The 22,169-nt window shown below is 37.4% G+C and overlaps 1 protein-coding gene across 3 annotated transcripts in view; it reads left to right on the top strand.

The window, feature by feature from the left end:
* Positions 1-22,169, top strand: part of ARK2N (arkadia (RNF111) N-terminal like PKA signaling regulator 2N) — a 134,418-nt gene that overhangs the window by 71,732 nt on the left and 40,517 nt on the right. Inside the window, exon 3 of one of the 3 annotated variants that reach the window (XM_069218863.1) lies at positions 21,012-21,194. The exons of 1 other annotated variant lie outside the window; for it this stretch is intronic. In XM_069218863.1, the coding sequence (XP_069074964.1) occupies positions 21,012-21,194 (183 nt within the window). Of the gene's footprint in view, positions 1-1,935; positions 7,155-21,011; positions 21,195-22,169 lie in introns of those variants that run through there. One more of the 3 variants, XM_069218864.1, reaches the window with a different exon arrangement.

Here is a 22,169-nt window from a genome sequence, read left to right on the forward strand (position 1 = left end):
TTTAGTTTTTTCCAACATGGAGCGTACGTAGATGAGCTGTTTATTATCCCATGGTACTTGGATCGCACTTGTAAAATGCAAGCTGGATAAAGTGACTTTTCTTCTTTTCCAGCAAAATAATCACTCCATAAGTGAAAAAGGCTTCCCTGCATAAACTGTTTTGAGTCAGATTAGGACATCCAAATAGCTAGTCTTCTGTAGGTAGTTGGTAGCGTTTAAGCAACACATATCAAAATGGTTAGTGTCACATTTTGCTATATGTGATTGAAGGGCTGGTGTAACTTATCCTAGTGCGCGTTACACTCTGGCTAAAAAGCTGTGTTGGCTTGACTTAGGAAAGTTTTTCTTATTATGATTTGAAGACTAGTATCCAGAAGCACATATCTGAATTATTACTCTATTTTCAAGATCTGGTCTCGCCGCCGCCCTTTATGGTCTTACTATTATGCCTGCCTCTTATATAAACTTGACTAAAAGCTATGTGCTATCCTTTCTTTGGCCTGGATTTTGACATTAAGTTTTATATTGCAGAAATCTGAACCAGCTTGTCTGTCCTTAGTGATTTTCTTTCCTTTTTCTCCTAAATGGTAAAGCGACAGGCTTAATCGAGCAGTTTTTTAAAGCTAGATTTAACTAAAAAATAAATTGTGAATTTAATGAATTTGGCCATGTTGAAGAACTATCTTTACACTTAATTAACTTTTCATTTTGTTTAGCAGTGTCCCATCCTCAATATTTTAGTAGTAACATCTCCTACAGTTTGGAGAGAGTCTTGATCTGACTAACCAAAGGAGCAAACAATTTAAGCCCCTTCAGTAGCGAACAGAGAAGTACATTCCATTGCAGTCTGCTTTGAGCAGTGGTTAAAATGTGATATTATTTAAGAGTAGGAGCAAGAGTTACTGTTTGGGTATGAATGTCATGCATGTCGCAGTACCCCAGGAGATGTATCAGAAACCAAATAGTAAAGGAATTAAAAAGAGAAACAATATATGCATAATAACCTACAATAGGTGAAGTAGGAAAATGTATGTGTTGTGGGAATGGAGAAGTAGATCTACATTGTTGATACTGAGACTTTGCCAAAAAGAAAAACAAATATCTGACTGGTCAGAGGTTTGTAAGATATGAATGCCAATCGATACACAAATCAGTCATGTGACTATGCATTTTTTTGTAAAGCACTTGCATCTGTGTTTTGACTGTCTATGGTGAGTCAAGCAAATTCTATTGTAACTCTTGGTGTTAAATTAAATCACCTAATTTTCTTGAAGTCGTTTTAAAATTAGTTTGACTTTGTTATTATCAGGTTAGGTGCTACCTTAACTATTTGCCATGTCTCATTCTCTTTCCTTATTGTAGCAAGTTGGAATTTTTCGTTCACCCAACACTGACACTCTGCTCGTGGTGGTCTTGAATTGCAAGCCCTGTGTCTGATTCTGAGAGCTTTGAAAAATGCCAAATTTTTGCCTTATCTGTCCCTTCTAAATTCACCAAATTTAACTGTTAAACATTTTCCTACGTTGCTACTATTGGCAAATGTCACTGTTAATTCTGTGGTCACCTTTCACACAATCACTGCTGGTCCCCCTAGGTTGCAATATCTGTTGACAGGGCTTCCCTTTCTTTTTTACCAAACTATTGACATGTGGATTGCTAGTTAATCATTGCTCAAGTGAGCAGTGGAGGCTGCATAAAGCATCATTACCTCATAGGGCATTAGTGGATGCCTCCCTTCACAAATTACCAACACCAATTTGCAAAACCCTTTTCAGTCTTCATTTATTTGTGGTCAAAAGACTTTCAGTAAATATCTTGCTAAATGAGTCACAATGTTATTTAAATTGTTTTGTACATTATTTGTTTACTGTTTACAAATGTATTCTACCTGCTTGCTTAATAATTTCTTATACCATGGCCTCAATGTCTTTAAAGCTGGCTTCAGTCGTGCTGGGGGATCGGCAGCAGCAACAAGGGAAATTCCAGGATTACTTGACAGGGGCACCGTTTGGGATAGAAACTGCATAGGCAATGTCTTGGAAGAGGCCATGAACTGCTTTGCTGAGATGCAGCGGCAGACAGAAGAAAAATTCCGCATGTGGATCGAGAAGTTAACCCGCCTAGATACAGATGAAGAAAGCAAGCAGCAACTGGAACCTCAAGAACCTAAAATGCAACTAGTTGGCCAAAGAATTCCCCCCACCTCTCAGTCTGGCACACTTATGTCGATTCCAGATTCACAAGGACTTCCTCAACAACCCTTTAGTTCATATGTGAGCTATCAGAATGTCGATGCTACCTCACAGTATCCATCAACTTTTAATAACAATTATCCAACTGACTTTACAGACAATGGCAATATTGAAGAGCAAGATTTGAACCAGTCCTAAACTTAACACAGGTTTAATTTCTTGGTGTGATCTTTGCTTGTGCTAAGATGAGTTATTTTCAGTAATTTTTGACCGGTTTTTTTTTATTCAACAAATGTTAGACTGATAAAAGTGCTAAAATTAACTCCAGTATTTAAACTCCTTAATCATTGCTTGGCCAAATGCACTGATTATTAATGCTTCATAATGTATGCACATTAAGATTATTCCCATTCTACTTGGAGCATAATATATTCATCTATGTTCCTTTTGCATGCCAAAATGCTGACTTCATAACTGGGCACATAGCTTAAATTGAAAGGGTTAAGGGACAGTGTTGCACATTACACTAGACATTTTCTTCAGATTTTCGAGGGTTTTGGAAACCAGATTTTTAGCTCTCTTTATGGCACTTGGACAAATGTAATATAGGTTTTCCTTCTCCTTTAACTATGAAAATTGCATGACAGCTTGTGCTGTTTGTGTGAAACAGTCTTCCTTTAAAATGCAACAATAATAGATTTGGGTATTGACATTTTTTGCTTGGGTTTATAGATCTTGTTTGTTTTATGGCAGTTTCCTCCCCCATATTTTGATATTTTTCACAGCTCTTGACTACATTGTGTTTTATAGCCCAAAGAAAAGCAAATTGAGGGAGGCAAGGTAAAGGATACTCTGTAGTCAGTGTAAACGTAGTAGTTGTGTAGACCTGACTTTTCTGAACTGCCTTTATATTAGAATAGGTACCTTTTTCTAGTTCTCAATTTTACAGTATATGCAGAGGTTTTTTTTTTTCTCAACGTCTCAAGTCAGTGGTTTAGATTGCTTACAGAACGTATTAGAGGTTATTGCGGGATACCTTGTTTTGCAGATTTGCAACTTTTCACTACTATTACGGGACCCCACCATTGACTTAAAAGGGATAGTAGTACCCTATGTATGCAGGCCTCAGCAGCTCACAAGAGATAAAAGTTCCCCTTGAGCTGCAAATGTATGTGTTTTATGTACTTGAGTATTGATCTTCCTTCACCATTCTTCTTGGATCAGCCCATTTCAGCTTTTTCTGTGTCTTTGAGGCCAGTCTTTCTGAGCAGCCAAGCCCCACAAAATATTTTAGTTTGTGAGTGGGTCTAGACTGTATATGCTTGCCCTATAGCTTGTTTGTCAAGATTTTCTGTGACAAAACATAGAGCTGGTTCCTTTTGTGTTTCATATTGTCTTTAAAGTGATGGACAAAATTTAGTCATATTGGGACCATCCCCTCAGAATCAGTTTTGTACTACAAAATTAAGCTTTTTTATTTTTTTTATTACACTGGATATTAAATGCTGCTCGTGCAATTATTTTTATAGATTCTCAGTGTTGGTACTTATCCTTTCCTCAGGTATCTTCTTGTGTTTTACCCACAACAGTGTTGACAGATTATTACTATTGTAGGTGTACCAAACAGTTTCAGGTAAGAAACAACTTTGAGGGTTACAGCAACTTTAAATTAGTAATGAAAAGATTACTGAGCTGGTATTTGATGGTTCCATGTGCTCTTCTTTGTCACGGATTGGATGTAACCAGTTGAGAACAAAAGCTTTGCTACACCTTGTGCAATTATGCAAAACGTCAGTACCATTTCCTTGTCTGCTTATAGGCTATATATTTTTATATTCATGGCTAGTCTGTCTTGCGTTGCTCACATTAATGCTTTTAAACCAGAAACAAGATAGACCATAAAACGTGAATAGATAATTTTTATTTTGTTTTCATAAAACCTACACCACAAATCATGTTTGTTTTTTCTTTTACTGCTAATAAGTGCTGAAATAAACTAGCTGCTAAGCAGTCGTCGACTACATCTTCTGAAGTGACTGCTACTGCTTTTCAAAATATCCCCATCTTTTATTTTTTGCGTAGGCTTTAACACTTGGGCCAGATTCTCATAACTTTTAGTCCCTGTTTATTTTTTAATCTGTTGTCACCTCCATAAACACTGCTTTTCTTAAGTCCTATTCTTCAGGGTTTTAGTAGTCTGTTTTCCCTTTAAATCAACAGTTTAATTGTTGAGGAAACAACTAATTTAATTCACCTATTCCAGAGGGCCTTGCATTCCTTGGAAGACATGTTCCTCTGAGCCTTTATAAGTGTGGTTAACCTGCATAGGGTCCTTTCAAAGTATTGTTAAGGTTAAAATATGCTGTTCCCCAGGCAAATCAACCTCTTCTGCGCTCTTTTAAGAGCCAGTGATGAATGTTGGCCTTTTGTCTGTTTGCTTTGCTAACTAACCTTTGAAAAGTTCAAATCATCCCATGAACTGATGCCACCCAGTACTTTGTCCTGTCTTGCAGGAGCAGTGTCCCTGCACAATTGGATAGAATTGAATATACAAGTAGGGTTACCACAGGTAATAATTGATTTTAGTGCTCTAATCCAGATAAATTAAGGTTTAACTTGTTTCCTGGTGTTTTAAAGTTTATTTCCACTTGTCAACTCCTGCTAGTTTAGCTGAGTTATTTTATTTTGTTAACCTAGACAACAAAACCATCTCAAGAGCAAAACTCCTTCCAACGCTCTAGAGTAATTTACATTGGCATCAGTGTTGAATAATCCTTCAGAAAAAAAAAGAGGAGGGTAGGAGGAAAAGTATTTAAAATGTTGAGTGCAAGATTATTTAAATGTTCAGTGCTGTATTTACCCCCAATGTTTCATATGAATTATAAGACACATCACATGGAAACTACTGTTAGTGTTTTTCTATTTGGTTTAGATATTTTCATTCCATCTCAAAAGATTGCTTTGCCAGTGTATTATTTCATCAACCTTTGGTTTGTTAATGTTATTTAATATAATTGATTACTAACAGTTGACCTTGATTTGGAAGTGTAACCTGTCATGCTCATTGCGATGAAAATACATTTATTGACCAGTGTCCGTGTCTGTGCTGGTGACCCTAACATGGACTGTCAGTTTCTCCTGTGACTTAATTTGTCTTCAGTGCCTGTTTCCTCAAGTAGTTTGTCAATCTTCCTAGAGTAATATAAGTGTGATTATTATTATTATTATTTTTTTAAAGCCTCTTCAACAGCTTGTTGTGGGACTTTAATATGGATGCATATAAAACGTACATCTTTGGAATACAAGTCAAGTTGTCAAACATTAAAATCATCCTTGTGAGTTCAAAATAGGCTTATTTAGGATAGTTTTAAAACAGATTAAATTATTGAATTACAGATCTCAATCTTTTTTTAATTAAAATAGACATTTGAATTATTTTCAGATTAGATTTTCATTTTACATGGAATTCGTGCAAGGGCTCCTATGAAATTAGATTTTTCTGTACATCTAAAGATTAGTACAGTGTAATCCTTGTGAGAACATGAAGCAGTGTAAACATGAACTAGCCTTTTAATTTAGATATGAGCTACGGTGAAACACTTTACACATCTAAATAATTTTATTTTTGCTTCTACAGATAATTTGCCTTTATTTGTAGTCTAACATGGCCATTTTTCTTCTTTGAAGGTTAGCTCCAAATTCAAGCTAATCACGAAATTTGTGTTGCTCTCGCCAAAAATTTGGTGCAGGACTACTTAGCTGTTCTTTTTATTTTTTATTTTGACGTGAGCTTCGATTTAAAAGAAAGAAAGAAAAAACCTAATTGGTTTTATAGTTTTCAGTAAATTGCTGTGTGTGTTTATAGTTTGGGCCCACAAAAAATCTCGGATAAAAAGCCATGACCGATGTAAACGGGTAAAGGTGCTGCTAAGGTTCATTGTAAGTTTTGGACTGTTGGTTGCTCGAAATATTGCTGGGGAAAAGTGAATAGAAATCGCGTGAATCCTTTATTTGTGGAGGAAACAACACCATGAAGGTAGTCTCAGCAGGGCTGATGTCTACTTGGCCAATTTTAAGGACTACGTATCAAGCAACACTTTAATTGTGATGCATTAAATAGGATTATTTTAGGTGCCTCATTTAACCATCAGCTAATTAAAGGACCTTAGAGCTTTTTTTTATTTTTATTTTTTATCATAGGGTTTTAGAAAAAGCGCTGAGGTTGTGTCTGCAGCTGTGATAGTGTCTTGTTAAAGCAGCATTATCATTGTTGTTTGTTGGTTTGGGTTTACTGGTGCCAAGTAAATGAAAAAACAGAGCCACATACAGTTTTGTGTGAATTACTTTATATCAACAAAGCTAGCCTCTGACAACAGACATACACTTCCTTTGCAGAAGGATATGGACCTGTGAGTGGTTGTGTGGCTCCTTCTTATTCCATCATTTGTTATAATGGATTGCAGTGTTTTTCTTCCATTGTTAACCTTACAGTATTTGTTACTAATTGAAGAGCTGTCTTGCATTGATAATACATTTAACCCTATTTGGTAAATTGAAATTGAGGTCCAGACTGGTCTCACAAAATTGTTAGTGGTAACTGTATTAGTTATAGAAATACTGAGCAGATTCTCTCTCTCTCTGTTTTGAAGGTATTTTGAAAAAAAATTGAATCTTTGTTAGATTACTTTTAAATATGTGATCATTGCTTATTTTTCCTGACTAAAGTTGATTTGTTTGTGAGAATGTTATTTTAAAGTGATGTTTTATTGTATTTGCAGAATAGCCTTTACATATCCACGTATATTTTGTAATGAAACTACTGTAGCTATACAAAAGAATCTGTAATCAGTGATTGATATGGTTATAAAATATGTCCAGGAAAGATGTAATCCCTTCCCACTCTGTACATACATTTATTACCAGCTGTATAAACACAGTGTAAATAAATGGTCTTAAGTTGAACTCTACAGTGGATTTCGTATCTTTATTGAACAAGATTCCTTTGTTTCTGTCTCTTTCAAATTTCTGACTGATCAAGAATCAAAAACCCAGGTCAGAGGGCTGAACCTGATGCTTGCGAACTATAAATATGCCTCTCCAACACCATCCCAAATCTCAATTTCCTATTCATCAGTCTGCTGTGTGATGGGTATTTTATTTCCTTGATATTTTTCCTTCTCTTTACACGTGTTGGTGTGGTCTAGCCTGTGCTTAATTTGTGTGTTTTTTTTTTTTTTTAAGGAGTGCACTGTTTGTGGCTCAGTCTATTGCTGCACACTCTTACAGCTCATGTTGTTTAGGGCTTCTTCTGCTAATATACTTTGATCATCAAAGGGAACTACCTAGAATTCCTTACTTGGGGCAGTTTGCAGCAGATGTTTGATTTAGTGCCTGTTGCACTAGAAGATTGATTGCCTTGGATTAAATTACCTGTTAGTCTGCGATCCAGCAAAGAGTATGGTATTACAGTCACAATCCACTTGCTTCCAGTGTTCATTTTATCCATTTCCTTTATAATACGACATGGTCCAAGTACTTTTTTGAGGGAGGAAAAGACTTTCCCTTTCTTCGATAGCTGTAGGCATTGGGATGTACGAGGAGCTTGTGATCCACCAACTCCTTAAATAATGAATCGGGAATTGACAGTGGGGTTGAAAAATTGGTACTTTTACTCAATTGTGTTAGTATTACAAATGGCAGAGTTACTAATGGTATTTGGTGACTTTCAGTATCCACAGAAACACTCCTGCTATATTGTGCATCCTCTTAAAGTAGCCCTGTACTTAGTGCTGATACTGTTTGTTTTTGCTATAAATTGTCCTCATGAGCTTTTAGCTGCCCTTTTAAATATGGTCCTTCCTTGTATGCTGAAAAAACATCCTGAGGAACCTCATCCCTTGTGGGTGTGCTAAATAGATTAAAGCACTTCTGTTCCTGGAGCCTTTACCTGATTGGTTGATGATTAAAACACACTGCACATAAGTGGCCTTTGGAGTGATTGCTCTTTTAGAGATAAGTGTTTTTAAGGGAATGACATGCCAGTATTGACACTCTTTTTGCATATTCTCAACTAAATTGGTCATAATCTCAAATGACCTACGTACATACATAGCTCACTTGCCTGACGTTGCTCCACCAAGCTAAGGGAGACATCAATATCAGATTAGCAAAAACGTTAGCGCTTGGTAGGTATGCCTATTTGTGTCTATGTACAGAAATCTGTGTCTAAAACTTCAGACCTGCCACCCAAATCAAAAAAGCTTAGAAGTTCTGCACCTGACCAGTGAAATAAAACATTTGTGAAACTGATGCCCTCTTTGTTGCCTTCAGAAAATTAATATGGTTACATTCTTGAGCTTGTGAGTATAACTTTCCTTTAATGCACAGCTTTCATGACAATTGCCAGACCTTAATCCATATACTGCCATCTCTCCCAATTGCTCCAAACTGCATGGCAGTCCTAAAATGCAAGCTGTCAAATATTTGGTACTTTCTCCTCTACCTGCATGGAACATCACATGAATCACTGGACTCTAGCCACTTACCACATTTGATTTTAATTAATTGTGATTCAAGGAATTCCTCTCCTTTGCAGCCACTGTGTCAAAGGGACTATTGGTCCTTTATGTTAGCTAATTCATTTTCTCTGTAATACCTAGCTGTTCTCTTGGAGCAGTTTGAATGTAGTGCTAATCAGTGTCAAATAGACACATTCTGAAACCAGTCCTGGAGCCAGTCATGCTGATTTTGTTATTTGTACATTTAAATTTGCACCCGTTTATGGATTTCATGATGGGCACGGGCACGTATTAAGGGTTGGCCTTCCTTGTATACAGATTAGTCACTCTTGACTGTTGTAAAGATGGTAAGCTGCAGCTTTTGGGAAAGCCTTGGCATATTAGTGGTTGGTCATGGTGGCTTTTCAAATGACAGATTAGTATGAATATTCTGCTTTCTTCTGGTATTAGAAACCGTAGATATGGCCCAAGGAGCTGAGCTACAGAATAATATAATTAGTTTAGTGATTTGTAGAGCGCATGGCTACCCGGGGGCATCCCAGCGCTAAAGTGCACCATGAATGTCGGAAGAGCCAGGGGAAGCAGATTAACTGGGAAAGAGAATGGTTTTCAACTTCCTCCTAAAGAGAAGTTCAGAGGATTCCTGACGGCATTCAAAGGGCAGGGCATTCCAGAGCCGAGCAGCCCTGATGGAGAACGAATTACCTCCCCATGATCTCTTGACCGAAGGGATGTAAACCTGTTGAGAAGAACGAGATCTAAGAGGCGTAAGGGGCGAGTAAAGAAAGATCCGTTTTCTAAGGAAAAGGGGACCCTTATTGTGTAAGGCTCTGTGAACAAGACACAGAGCTTTAAACTGAATGCGATGCTTAATCGGGAGCCAGTGAAGAGCTGCAAGTGCTGCTTTAGCGGAAAGATCCCTTGGGGTATTCATGAGAAGTCTAGCTGCCGCGTTCTGCGTAACCTGCAGCCTCTTTATTACATAATCTGGAGAACTAAGATATAGAGAGTTCCCGTAGTCCAGGCGGGAGAGAACTAGGGCTTGTACAAGAATTCTTCTGGCAGCAAATGGCAGAAGTCCAAGAATCTTCCTGACACTTCTAATTAAGCCGAAGCAGATCGAGGAGATTCTTTTAGCTTGTCGCTCCATAGTTAAGCGTGGGTCAAGCAGAAAGCCGAGGCTTTTTAATTTAGCACATATTTCTACTGGGGGTATTTTTCACTCGCCACCACTACTCCCCGCCCTGTTTTATTGCACTGTTGCTGAAACATGTGTGCCCTATGATAAATATATATTTTATTGCTAACATGATTGTTCTTTTAATAGACTTGTGTTCACTGACTTCTGTTGCAGTCGTTTTGACTCCTTCGGTTAGTACTTTTTTCATGTTTCAGTAAAAAAGGAAAATATAAACACACTCCTGTTTGTAAATTTTGAAGCCATGGTTCTTGGTGAATTACCTTTCCAGCATTAATGATTTTTCCAAGATTTCTTTCAATACAACTGAAAAAGACTAAGCTTAGCATGATGTTCAATACATTCCTGCAGTACTTAGATTTATTAATTTCATTTCAAGAATTCTTTATAGCTGCACTGCTATTTTTCAAAATCATCACAACAGTGGTGAAGTATTGTAGATAATTTATGCCTGAATTATACCAGTATCTACATTAGTCCATAGACCATCTTGTGTTTATATACTCTATCCAAGGTATTCTGCGTGATTTTCAGATACCATGTGTTGTGATTACCTTGTACCTTTTCTATTCCATCTGCGTCAGGATATATAATTGAAAGAAATGCTGTTTTTGTTGATCATTTTACAGCTATCATTTCTGTGTGTCAAAGCACAAAAAATTGTACCCAGTTATGTCTGAAAAATAATTGTGTACTATCAACCTACTGGGTTACTTTCTATACAAAAAAAGTTCCATAGTTCACACTTTTCATGTATTTTGTTTTTAAATTGGAAGGTTATGTTTAACAACATGCATAACTTAATTATGAGAGGCATGGCAATTGGCTCTCAATTCCCTTATCGAATTCTTGATCTACCTTAATTTTCCTAAGGTATAGCAATTCTAAACTGTGCATGTGAAAACTTTTACTATCACTACTGTCAATGTAAAGCTTTTAATACACATTCCCCTTAATTTGTGATATGACATCAGTAAAGGTTAGTGTCCACTTTTCTTAAGACTTTGTGTTGTGTACTGCTTCAATATGATGATTTCATTTAGCTTAAGTAGTGAGATCATATGAAGTCTTAAGAGAATTAAGAAAAGTGGCATCTGGAAGGAACTTTGTTTTTGCATCACCCCTATTTTATCTGCATTTCTTATGTAGCGTATAATGGGTTAAGATATATGAAAGCGTGTAATTATATATCTGTATCTAAGTTGTCAGATTTTCTTTAGCAGATTCCAGCTCCTGCATGTACTGTAGCAAATAGGCCTAATTAACACTTCCTTGCCAGATTCCCTCAGTGATCACATGAGCAAATATGCCTACAAATTACAGTTTAACGTTTTAAGTGATTAGGTCCACAATTTGTTTCTTGATTTGTGAATGAGGAGTAATAAACACCCTAAATTGATGGTTGGACACTTCTAAACGTGCCTGTGAGCTATTAGAAGATGTAAAAGAAATGGCATATTGCAGAAGTAAAGTAGTTTTGATGGATGTAATTGTCTCTTTATTTGTATTCACTAAAGGATGGGTATAGTGGGGGTAGGTCACTTGCGGAGAGCTAGCCGCTGAACATCATTAATCAAATAGACCCGTTCGTTAAACTTTGCTGTAAAGGGCTGAATGCTGAGCAGTGTTAGTTGGTCATGATGGGGTAGACACAGGCAATTGCCATTGCAACTAGTCCCCACTGACATGCCAAACCATTCACAGAGGGGATTGGCCAGATAAAGAAGGTTGAGCAGAATATGGACATAGTGCAAGCCCACTGCCCAACCCTTAATGTATGTTGGATACAAGGTATAGTGTGACACCAGGCCATGCAGATAACCTCCACTTTATATATCCAAATCTGTGCATAGGGCAGGTTGCCCTCTTGTGTTTATGGATGGTTGCAGGCCCTGGCCAGACGCTAAGCCCTGTGTCAAACTTGTACTTTGTATTGCTGAAAATTGTGTGCAGAAGAGATCTGACTTTTGAGTAAAGTTTGGGTGCAGGCCCTTCCCAGAGTCTAGGCACCAAGCCCTTATGTGGAATGTATGCAGGGTCTGGCAGGAGGCTATGACTGATATATTACGTGTCAACGATGCCATTTAACCAGTCATAAGTGATGTGATATGATGTCATCAGCAGTGCATGGTGGGAGGGTGCAAGTTCTAGTTAGCTCACTAAACTATAAGTGGAGTATTCCAGTGTGTGTGTTTTTTTTTATTTTTAACATTACCTTGACACATTTCAACGCATAACTGTAATGTCACGTTCACCGATAGTTATTTCTTATGAAATGTTATTGTTTTTTTCTTTTAATTGAGCTAGTGTCTTAGATCCTAACTTAACTATAACATTGCTTTAACCTTTTGTTTTTGTTTTCTGAGTGCGTTCCCTGAGGAGATGGGTAGGCTGAGAGGTATAAAGGAGATGCTGTACTTTTGGAGACGTCTCCTTCGAACTGTTTGTAGCTCCTTTAAAAATACATTATGCCTCAAATGACTAAAAAAACATACCTCCTCTCACAGTTTAGCCCACTGGTTTCATACCTGAATTAATCTCAATGCTCACTTACTTCAGGCTTCACCTCAGAAAAGAAATTTTGAAAACAAAAGCTGTTCAGGAGTGCCTTGCTTTTGTCTTGCATAACTCTCTTGTGACACATCATTTGATTAATGAGTTGTGACAGACTGTTACTGGTGTTTGGAAGTAAGTTTGTCTCGAATATTGGACTTTATTCTCACAAGACGGAGAAAGTTTGTATTTATAGAAACTGTCCTTATTTTATTGTTGGAGTTCCTTCCATAACCTTTATGAGAAAATGATTAATTTTCACCTATACCTAGTTTCATGAAATCCCAGCATAGGGTACCAATTTTTCACTAAGTTAAATAAACTGAAAATTCACTAAATAAACGGTATTGTGCTTAAAATCTGTTATCACCCCTTATTTGTACTCCCTTTTGCGACCTCTAAAACTGGCATTCATTCCAATGCATTTCAGTAACAACTATGTCCCCAAGTCCAATAATAGCTGCCACAAAATGTTACGACCAGCCGATCAAGGGAGGTGGTGGGAATTCTGTCCCAGAGGCGCATGATGCTCTCACCCTGCCCCTTAAGTATATTTTTTTATAATTTAGAATTGAGAAAGAAACCAAGGGAAGGTCTTCTTCATGAACAATTAACGTAAATAAGTGATGAAACTCAGTCCACACACTTTCTTGTTCATCGAATAACTCAGCATTCCACAAAGCAAAAGTGTTAATGAAAAAGACCCTTCCCTGGGTTCTTCACCAGTTATAAATTAGCTTCTTTAATAAGACCTCTTACAAAATCGTTCATGAGCTAACTGCATTACCCAGATTGTGAGGAATTCTGAGATACCTCATTATCTCAGTACTCGCTTGACTGATCTGCACAAAACTGTCCATGAAGGAGCTTGGGTGGATAACTGGATTCTCTTCAAAAAGTTTCATGCAGGTTCTTCAAACAAGGCCAAAATTATTAGCGAAACAAAAACGCTCTTCCTGTGGAAACACTATCTAACTGGAACTACAGAGTAGCGACTATATAATATATTTTTCAGCCACAGTACAATGCATGGTATTTGTAAATAGTATTAGTCTATAATAAAGAAACTAAGTAACATTGGGCAATTGCAACATGACTCCCTTCGGGGAAAAAGTATTCATAGATTCTCTTAGCTAGTCTTTTCTTTTAAATTCTTGGACCGTTATGGGTAAGCTGCTAATTTTATGCTCTCCACCTCAGAAGATATAGGCCAAAACTGTGTAGCAGGTAATCCTGTTGTGTTCAGTGAGTATTAGGTGAACATAAACTTTTATAATTATGACATGGAATTATAGGCCTATTTGACTGTGCTCCCAAAGTGAGAGAATCTGATCTAGAATTCAACAGTCTTTCCCTTGTGTCGTAGTGAATATCAGCAGGTGAAGAGAGCAGTTGTATGCAAAAACGTCTACACGTGCTGTAGTGCAAACTTGCATTTGGAGGAAAATCTTTCCGTAAGACTCTTGACTGCAGAAGTTAAGATTATTTTCTTTTAAAATGTCTTTGGACTTCTGAAAAAGGCTGTTTGTGATAAGATGGAGCCATCCAAAACAACAGTGTATGAAGAATACTGTGCAGTGCCTCATTTGAACCTGTTAACATTTATGTTGTTGGTCACTGTCTGCCAAAAGAGTGCTGTATCACCTTTTATGATGACTGCAAAGAATATTGGCAATGTTGTTTCAGAATTTTAAGGTCTTGAAAATGAATGTTGTTGCATAAAGCACGAGAAGGCATGGTAAAACCTTGAAAGTGAGGTTATAATGTAATTGGTATACAGAATAAGACCGGGGTGCTAATTAGAAGCATAGTTTCCAAAATAACATTATTCTTTGTGAGCCGTGTCTAGTTCTGAATCAATAGCCAGGAGCAGCTACCAATACTGCCAAAGGGAGTTGAAGAGGATTGGAAGCAAATGTTATGCTTTCGGTGATTTAAGATTGATATTTTAGAACTACTGCTGTTTGTTGAAAATGAAGCATATGTAATCAATTTTGGTTTGTCTCAAATTGTTTTGTGAAACACAGATATCTGTTCCTCTTTGAAGATCTCAACAATCCTAAGCCCAAAATGTACACACTGCTTCTATAGCTCAGTTAGGTCCTAAATTCTTTTGAAATTGATAAAACTGAGGTTCTTTTTATGATCTAAGTGTATGGGTATGTAGTCGAAATTAAAATTTTAAATCTGTTTCTGTACACTTTGTATTGTCCCTTCTGACAGACACCGGGTAGTTAGATTTCAATATTTTAGGTATGCTCAAATGGTACAGGTTTAATTGTGTTTTTAAGTTTTCTCACAAACAATTTTTGATATAGTAAATAGGTGAAGTAAGAATTGGCTTTCTCTCTCAAATTCCTTATTGTATGAGGAATATACCTAGTTTGTATGTAAAGTGAATTCTCTCTCTGTTTGTCTTAGGCGGGGAAATCTGAATTCCCTCCCATCAGCACTAATTAAATGCTTCTGGGAAGATTTGTTTATCTTTCTTTCGCTGAATTGCCTTGCAGCTCACTGCTCGGCCATGCCATTCTGAGCTGCATGTCTGGCATGCACTGTTCCCATTTAACTATATACTAGAGACTCATTACAAATATGAATGAGATGTAAAGTGTAATTAAAAGCTACTCCTCATAATAGCAGTATTGCTTGAATGTAGTCACTGCTACATTATCTATACCTCTTGCCTCTCCGGAGTATGGATTTTGTTCTTCACCTTTCAACCTTACTACTAGGCCGATTGCATATGTGTTCAAACACAGTCTGCAGGGGTTACTAGCCAAACATCTAAAACTGTGTAGCAAAGAGTTGGAAATGTCACTCGATTGAGAATGTATACATGATGGCATGTACGAATTCTGGAACATGATTTCTGTAGTTACTTGGGTGATTTATTGTTAATTTATCAGATGCTTATTGGCCTGAGTTTTTCTAAGTGAAAGAGAGCATTTAGATGTTCAACCTTAATCCTTTTCCTATCCCGTTTGTGGCTGCTTTTACCTACTGTCTCTTCCCTGCTATTCTGTTGCAAGATACAACTGTGTTCTTCTCATTCCCAAATTGAGTCGAGTTGTTAGAAAATTACATTGGGGAGGGAAGAGGATAGATGGATTGTATCACATTGAAGTAAACTTTATTCCATTTGAAACCTTTTTGCTGTGTATTGTTTGTGTAGTGTTTACACAACCCTTTAAATACTAAAACTATCAAAGTAACTATCGAGAACCGGCAACAAAAATTGTGAGGTGATTACACTGCCTGAGACCTGACCCTCTAGAAACCCTACAATTGACTTGCATCTGTTTGAAAGCACTATTCTTTTTAGTTTACAATAATATACCTGATAATGTTCACTGGACTCTCGCCGTTGTTACGTTTCAAAGGATAAGTATAGAGAGGGACTGCTTCTCTTAAGGACTTACAGCAACGTGGAGTGGCCCTCGGGCGGTGCAGTCGCACAGGAGAATTTTTTCTTATTGAAGTAGGTCTCCAATTACCCCTTCATGTTGCAGAGTTGCTGGATCCCTTTAAGACTGTCTCTCCACCTCCGTTTTAATTGCAAGCAGACCAGTTATTTTTTCCTATTACTTTAGAGTAATTTGTGTAGCATTCACTCTATCATTAGTGTGACATTCTTGCATTGCCTTGAGTTTGGATACCACACACGGATGAATATTTCTCTGAACTTTTTTCATGTTACAAAAACACCAGTTTGTGATCTTTTTCAGTGTAATCATGAAATGTATGCCTTGTTTGCTGTCTATGACGTGCATTAAATTTAAGCTAAGTTATAAGGTGTGCTGTTTGGAAGTGTGGAAGATACAAGAGTGGACCTACAGATCACAAGCTTATGCTTGTGTTTTCTACTGATGAAGATTTGACGTAGTTCCTTTCACAAGTTAAATGCAATGGGTAGGTGATACAAATCACTCTGCATGTATACATTTATTATTCATTTTTGCATGATTATACATGTAGGAGTGGTACAATTTTGACTTGAGACTACTGAAGCCATTCGTCTAATACAATTGGACTTCATAAAGGGTAGAATAGCTGATGAGCCCTTGACTGAACAAGTTATTAACATTTTTTCAATTATATGGCTGTTTCTTTTATGGTCCATTTAGTCAATATTGTACTTGACCCTCGTATCTTCTGCACTCTACAGGCATTTTGTTAACCAGTTTCACCATTTTTTAAAATCATCTTTAACATCACACTAAAGGCTGACGAGCGCTTAAGTATTCTGTTGCTGTGCAAATTTTTGTTTGAGGGCAGTTATCAGAAAAGGATAGGTATATGAAAAATGCATTAAGAAGCTTTTTAAAATGAGTTGAATGGTAACATTAACATTACTTCTTAGTTTTAATATCTGAGCTGTCTGCAATAGTTTTCCTAATTGGCCTAATTCTGTTAATCGAAAATTAAGGAGTAGCAGTAAAAAACATTAGATTAAAGGAAAGTAACACGTTATTGTTAAATCAGCAATTGGTAGGATCAGACTCTGGAAGCTTTCTTGTAAGTCGGACCCTGTAAATAGTTTAAGAGCTGTAACCCTCATGTGGTAAATGTTTCTTTCAAAGTGCCATTTCGACGAAATCAGTAACATGTATACTTCAGCAGCAGTCGTCAGTTTATTTTTATATCTCTTTACCATTTAATTTATGTAATCTGCTTTTATGTTGCATTGTGCATGTTATGTTCATCGAATTGCAACATGGGACCTGAAATTTGTGTGGTTTGTTGCAATGGCTCTTCAGCCCATTACCATATCGCCTAATACATAAAAATAGTATTTTTGCTGCTGTAAATCGAGTAGACTGTCGTTTCATAAGTCATCTGAATTAGGCTAAACGATCTTGTTAGAAAATATTGTTAAAGTATCACCTGACACCCTCTTGCTTTGAACATGTTTTTAAAGAGCCTTTCATATTATTACGATAGTTTTGAACTGTTCAGTGTTCTTAGCTATTCCAATTTGCCTAATTTAACAGTGTTTTTTTTTTAAACTTGATTTATTTTTAGGGATATTTTTGATAAGGGCAACACTAGTATTTTTATGTAACATATAAACTGGTACTTTTTAATGGGATTAATATTAGGCGAAAAGCATATATTTTAATTTACAAACATGATCGTTCTGCCAATTTTCAGCTAATGAACTTTGCATTGTGTCTGTGTTAAAATTCGATAGGGGTGGCTGATAAAATCTGGTAACAGGGATGATATTGAAGTGTTAAGTTATGATTTCACCCTTTTTACTTGTTTTATATGGTCTACTCTTTCAGCTGTAGAGTTGTCTCCAATGTGCTCACTTTTAAAACTCTGAAGGCGGTGTTTTCTTTAAAGTGCTTATCAAAAATCTCTTAGCAGCCTCCATTGTACCCTCGTCCCTAGTTCCTGCCACTAGGCGATTCTGTTTGCAGAACCACATTTCTCTGAAGACAGATATGGACTAATTCCCTATGCTTGTTCTTTTTCTTCATCATAGAGCAGAATCGTCTTTATCCTCAACCATTTCTTTTTTTACCTTTTTGGAAGGATTGCACCACATTTGGAGTTTGTAAAAGAAAATGGTTTTGCATTTACCAGAGCCAGTGAGATGTTTTGAGGTCTACTGGGGCAATAAAATATTCATCACTCTCTACTTTACAAAAAGCTTTATTCTTACAACCATTTGCATTTTTGTGCAGTATTGACTGTTGGTTTTCTGTGATTTCAATCGAAGGGGGACTAGAGTGCAAGAGTAGTATATCTACTACACCCAGTCAATCAGACAAATGAGATGTTTTATTTGACACCATTGAGCTATGTTCGAATTTGCCCTATCATGTATTTTTTTGTATTTTTTGCCAGACTTAGCTTTTCTGAGATTTGTTAAGACCTGGTAGTTTAAGCAGCTTAAATTTCCTTGCAAACTGCATTCTTTCATTCATGCATTCTGTGGGGATGTATTAGTCCTATCAGGCACCTTTTATATTTCCATTCATATTTTGAAGTGAGATTGACCAACTTGTTGACCAACAATGGGCAGCGTGTATGCGTTGATTGCTCTAGTTGAAAATGTGTCTGTCAGTTAATGATGACTTGAATATGCAGGATCTTCTTTGTAGCTTTTAAACAGCCTAGCCACTGTGATTCGTATGTATGATTTCTCATTCTGGGAACGAAGACACAGATTTTGTGAGGCTTCACTACAGGGTTAAGATTAGTCCTATTTTTGTATTAAGTCATCTGCAAGAGAGGCCAGTTCACCAAGTAGGCAGGGGTGCTCTAGCTGTGGTGATGGAAACAGGCAGCCTTGGCTCAATAGTGCAGTCTTGAAGTGTGCTCTAATACTGTAAAGGTTTGTTATGATTTCTGCATGGCTTTCGGCCTTGAATATGTATTTGCCAATTGGTTTTCTGCTTAAAGGTGGCATCTCTTATGAAACAGGTGTAATTGGAATGTACATATTAGTCAACTGAATAGTCTGGCAGAGGTAGCATAAGATATTATTCTCAGTTCTGGTATTTGTGGTAGCTGTACATCCAACATTTACGTGCCTTTAATACTGTTAGTTATTGCCCTTCTTGCCACTAATTTAAGGGACTAAAATTGGTGTCACATTAAATATGATTGTGCTCATATGAAAGGAAATTATTTCTGAAGAGAGCAGGACAATTTTAAGAGTTTTAGGTCCTCTTTCACTTCCAATCTCACTTTGGTTCCCTGTGTAGAGTGATAGCACTCTGGAGGGAAAGTGGCAGCTCATATTTTTCCTGCCATTTCCCCCATTGCATTTCTGAGTGACCGTGTCTCCATCTTTGAGGGCAGATTGAGCTTTAGCTAAATTCTCTACTGCCATATTTGGTCTTCATTTCTTCTCCAGTTGCTTGTAAGCATTATTTACATAATTCAAAATACATATGCCTTTGTTCTGTTATCCATTGATCACATTTGCAGAGTGTATGTTTAATCCCTGCTCAGCTATAAAGCATGGCCCAACTGTGTCTAGTTCAAGGCCTAGTGATGGTGAGTTAACCGCCTAATGATACTGGCTTTGGGCTGACATGAGCAATCGAAGGTTAAGGAGTTTCACTGTGGTCAGCGGGGCATAAATATTGAAGTAGTGTTCAGGTAACTGAATCCAACTAGTAGATTGCTAGGAATAGACTTTTCTCTGGCGTCACAAACACTTCAGTCCTATACAGATAGTTCTTTTATAGTTAAATCTTAATGTAAAAGGGTATATTCAGTTTGTTTCTGAAAATACATTAGCTCATGACCTGAAAATTGGAGAAATAATAATGAGTGTAGTTTTGTTACTTTTTTTTTTAAAGGCATAATATTAATAGCATGCCAATCTTCTGGCTGCTGGTGGTGAGTGTATTGGTGATATATAGACTTTATTTATCAAGTTATGTGTTCCATCTTTCTTACCAGTCCACTGTAGAGCCCTAAACCAGATCCCTTATCGTCCTTAGACTCAGTTTTACGGACTACACCACTTCCACTCTCAAGCTACTTTCAAGATCTTAGACATTGGTATGATGAGCCTCCTACACAACGCATCTCACATCTTGACAAACCACTGCTAGGGTACCAACTAAAAAGATGGCAAATGTCTGCTACCCAGAGCCGAATAGCTCTTCAGACTGCATGGGACAAAGGCTTTGGCAACAAATCATTCAAATCTCAAGTATTTGTTTCTTCTGAAACTTGCTTCCGTCATCCGTCTTTTAAGAATACCACTGCCTGTAGTTTAAAGAAGCATTTAAGACTTAATTCTTCCATTCTGCTCCTCTGTTGAAACTGACTTTCTCTTTCTGGTATCATTTGTCTTTGATCTAAGCACATTTTGCTTCTATCCACTTTTGTAACATCAACCTTGAAGTGATTTGGGCTGCATCTTAGCATGCACTTGAAGTCTACATAAAGTATCCTTCATGTTGTAATGAGCCGTATCTTTTTTTTGTAAGTAAATCGGTTGCATTTCGAGGCTATTTATTTTTCAGTGACCTTGGTTGTGGGTCGTTTGGAAGATAGTCTTGTAGTCCATTTTTACCCGACAAGACCAGTTATGGGGCTGCTACTGCTGCCTTTTGATACGTGAAACCAAATGCCACAGGGAATGGCTCTCCTGATGTTTCTGCCAGAGCAGTGTCCATGAGAAGAATTTTCCATGCCATGTTATCACAATATATAAGCTTCTTCAGGAGTTGGTGAAAGTTTGGCATTGACATCTGTAATCGGCGAAACATGAACCCAGCTCTTTAGAAATCTAAAGGAAATCAATTTTGCCTCAAGCTTAAAATACACACCTTTTCTATTTTTATCAGTTTAGTACAATAACAGCATATTATGCCATGGAAGGAAAAAGCTAAGTTAATTTTATTTAAATTCGCCTTCTCATCCATCACTTGTTGTTTTTTGAGGTTGAAGTACCACCTGAACATCAGAAATGTGTTTGTCGCTGGTGTGATTGTTACGCATTGCCATTAAAAAGTTACACATCCTTGATGAACTTTCCTTTAAAGCATCGGCAACATATTCTATTTTTCCCTCCAGATGGAGTGCCTGTGGTAGCCCATTATGATATATCTGACACAAATTCTGACCCTGAAGTGATAAATATGGATAACCTCTTGGCGGCTGCCGTGGTTCAGGAGCACACAAATTCTGTAATTCATCATGACACCGGAAGAACCTGGCGGACACGTGGGTTACTGGAGGAGATGAATGCTGACACAGGTTTGTCCCATTTAATCTTAAAGGTCTGCACTAAAGTCTCAAAAAAGCATTTGCAAGTACATGATCTCCTTAAGTCTGACATGCCCACTGACCGCTTTTTCTTATTGTGCGCTTAGAGGCTGCTTCCGTGTCATTTAATGCATTGCAGAATTGAATGCATCAAAATTGAACTGCTATAAATGTCACTTTCTAAGTTAGAATAAACTTTGCCATTTTAGACAGTGGTATGTATGTACCCTGTGGTCCAGTATTATGCTGGTAAAAAGTGTTTGATCTTTGGAAATGCATTTGAAGGGGCCATAAGGAAAATGAGAAAAAGAGTTTCTTTTGGCAGCTCAGTAGATCAACAGTAAGGATTCCAGGTTGCCCCTGTGTAGAGAGCTGGCTGGGCTTTGTAACTTGTTTAACCTCATTTTCTCCTTAGCCTCTTTATAACAAGTTATGAGTTGATATGGCTGTTCAGAGTTAACTAGAATTGTTCCTGGCTGTATTGATACAAGATTTATCACTTACTACTACAGCACTCTCACCCCCTCGTAACTAGTTTAAAGACTGGGATTATTAAACTAGCACAATATCTTAAGTGTGCATTTTTCACCCAGAGGTAGTCTCTAAAAGAGGCAAAATGTGCTTGGAGAAGTATGAGGGTAGAGGTTTTGTAGCTATCCGTGCCTTCTGGTGTAGGTTACTAGGGTTGTGCTGCCCAATGATGGTATTCAGTGTTAATCTCGAGGAGGTTCTGTTACACAAGAAGCTGAGTTGCTGTGTGGAAAGCAGTGTCATGTTTGAATTGCTGAAGTGATACGAGTGTCCTTGAACAAACAGGAAGTGGCTTTCTGGCTTGGCAGTGTGGAGGCGTTTTATCCTTCCCTGCAGTTTTCTTGTTTAGGAACTGACGACGACGCAGGCCATCTCCAGACATAGAGTGCTTCTGTCTGGATTGATCCTACTTTCTGGGATTGCGTGTTGTGAAGT

Source organism: Pleurodeles waltl, chromosome 1_1, assembly GCF_031143425.1.
Source record: "Pleurodeles waltl isolate 20211129_DDA chromosome 1_1, aPleWal1.hap1.20221129, whole genome shotgun sequence".
NCBI lineage: Eukaryota > Metazoa > Chordata > Amphibia > Caudata > Salamandridae > Pleurodeles > Pleurodeles waltl.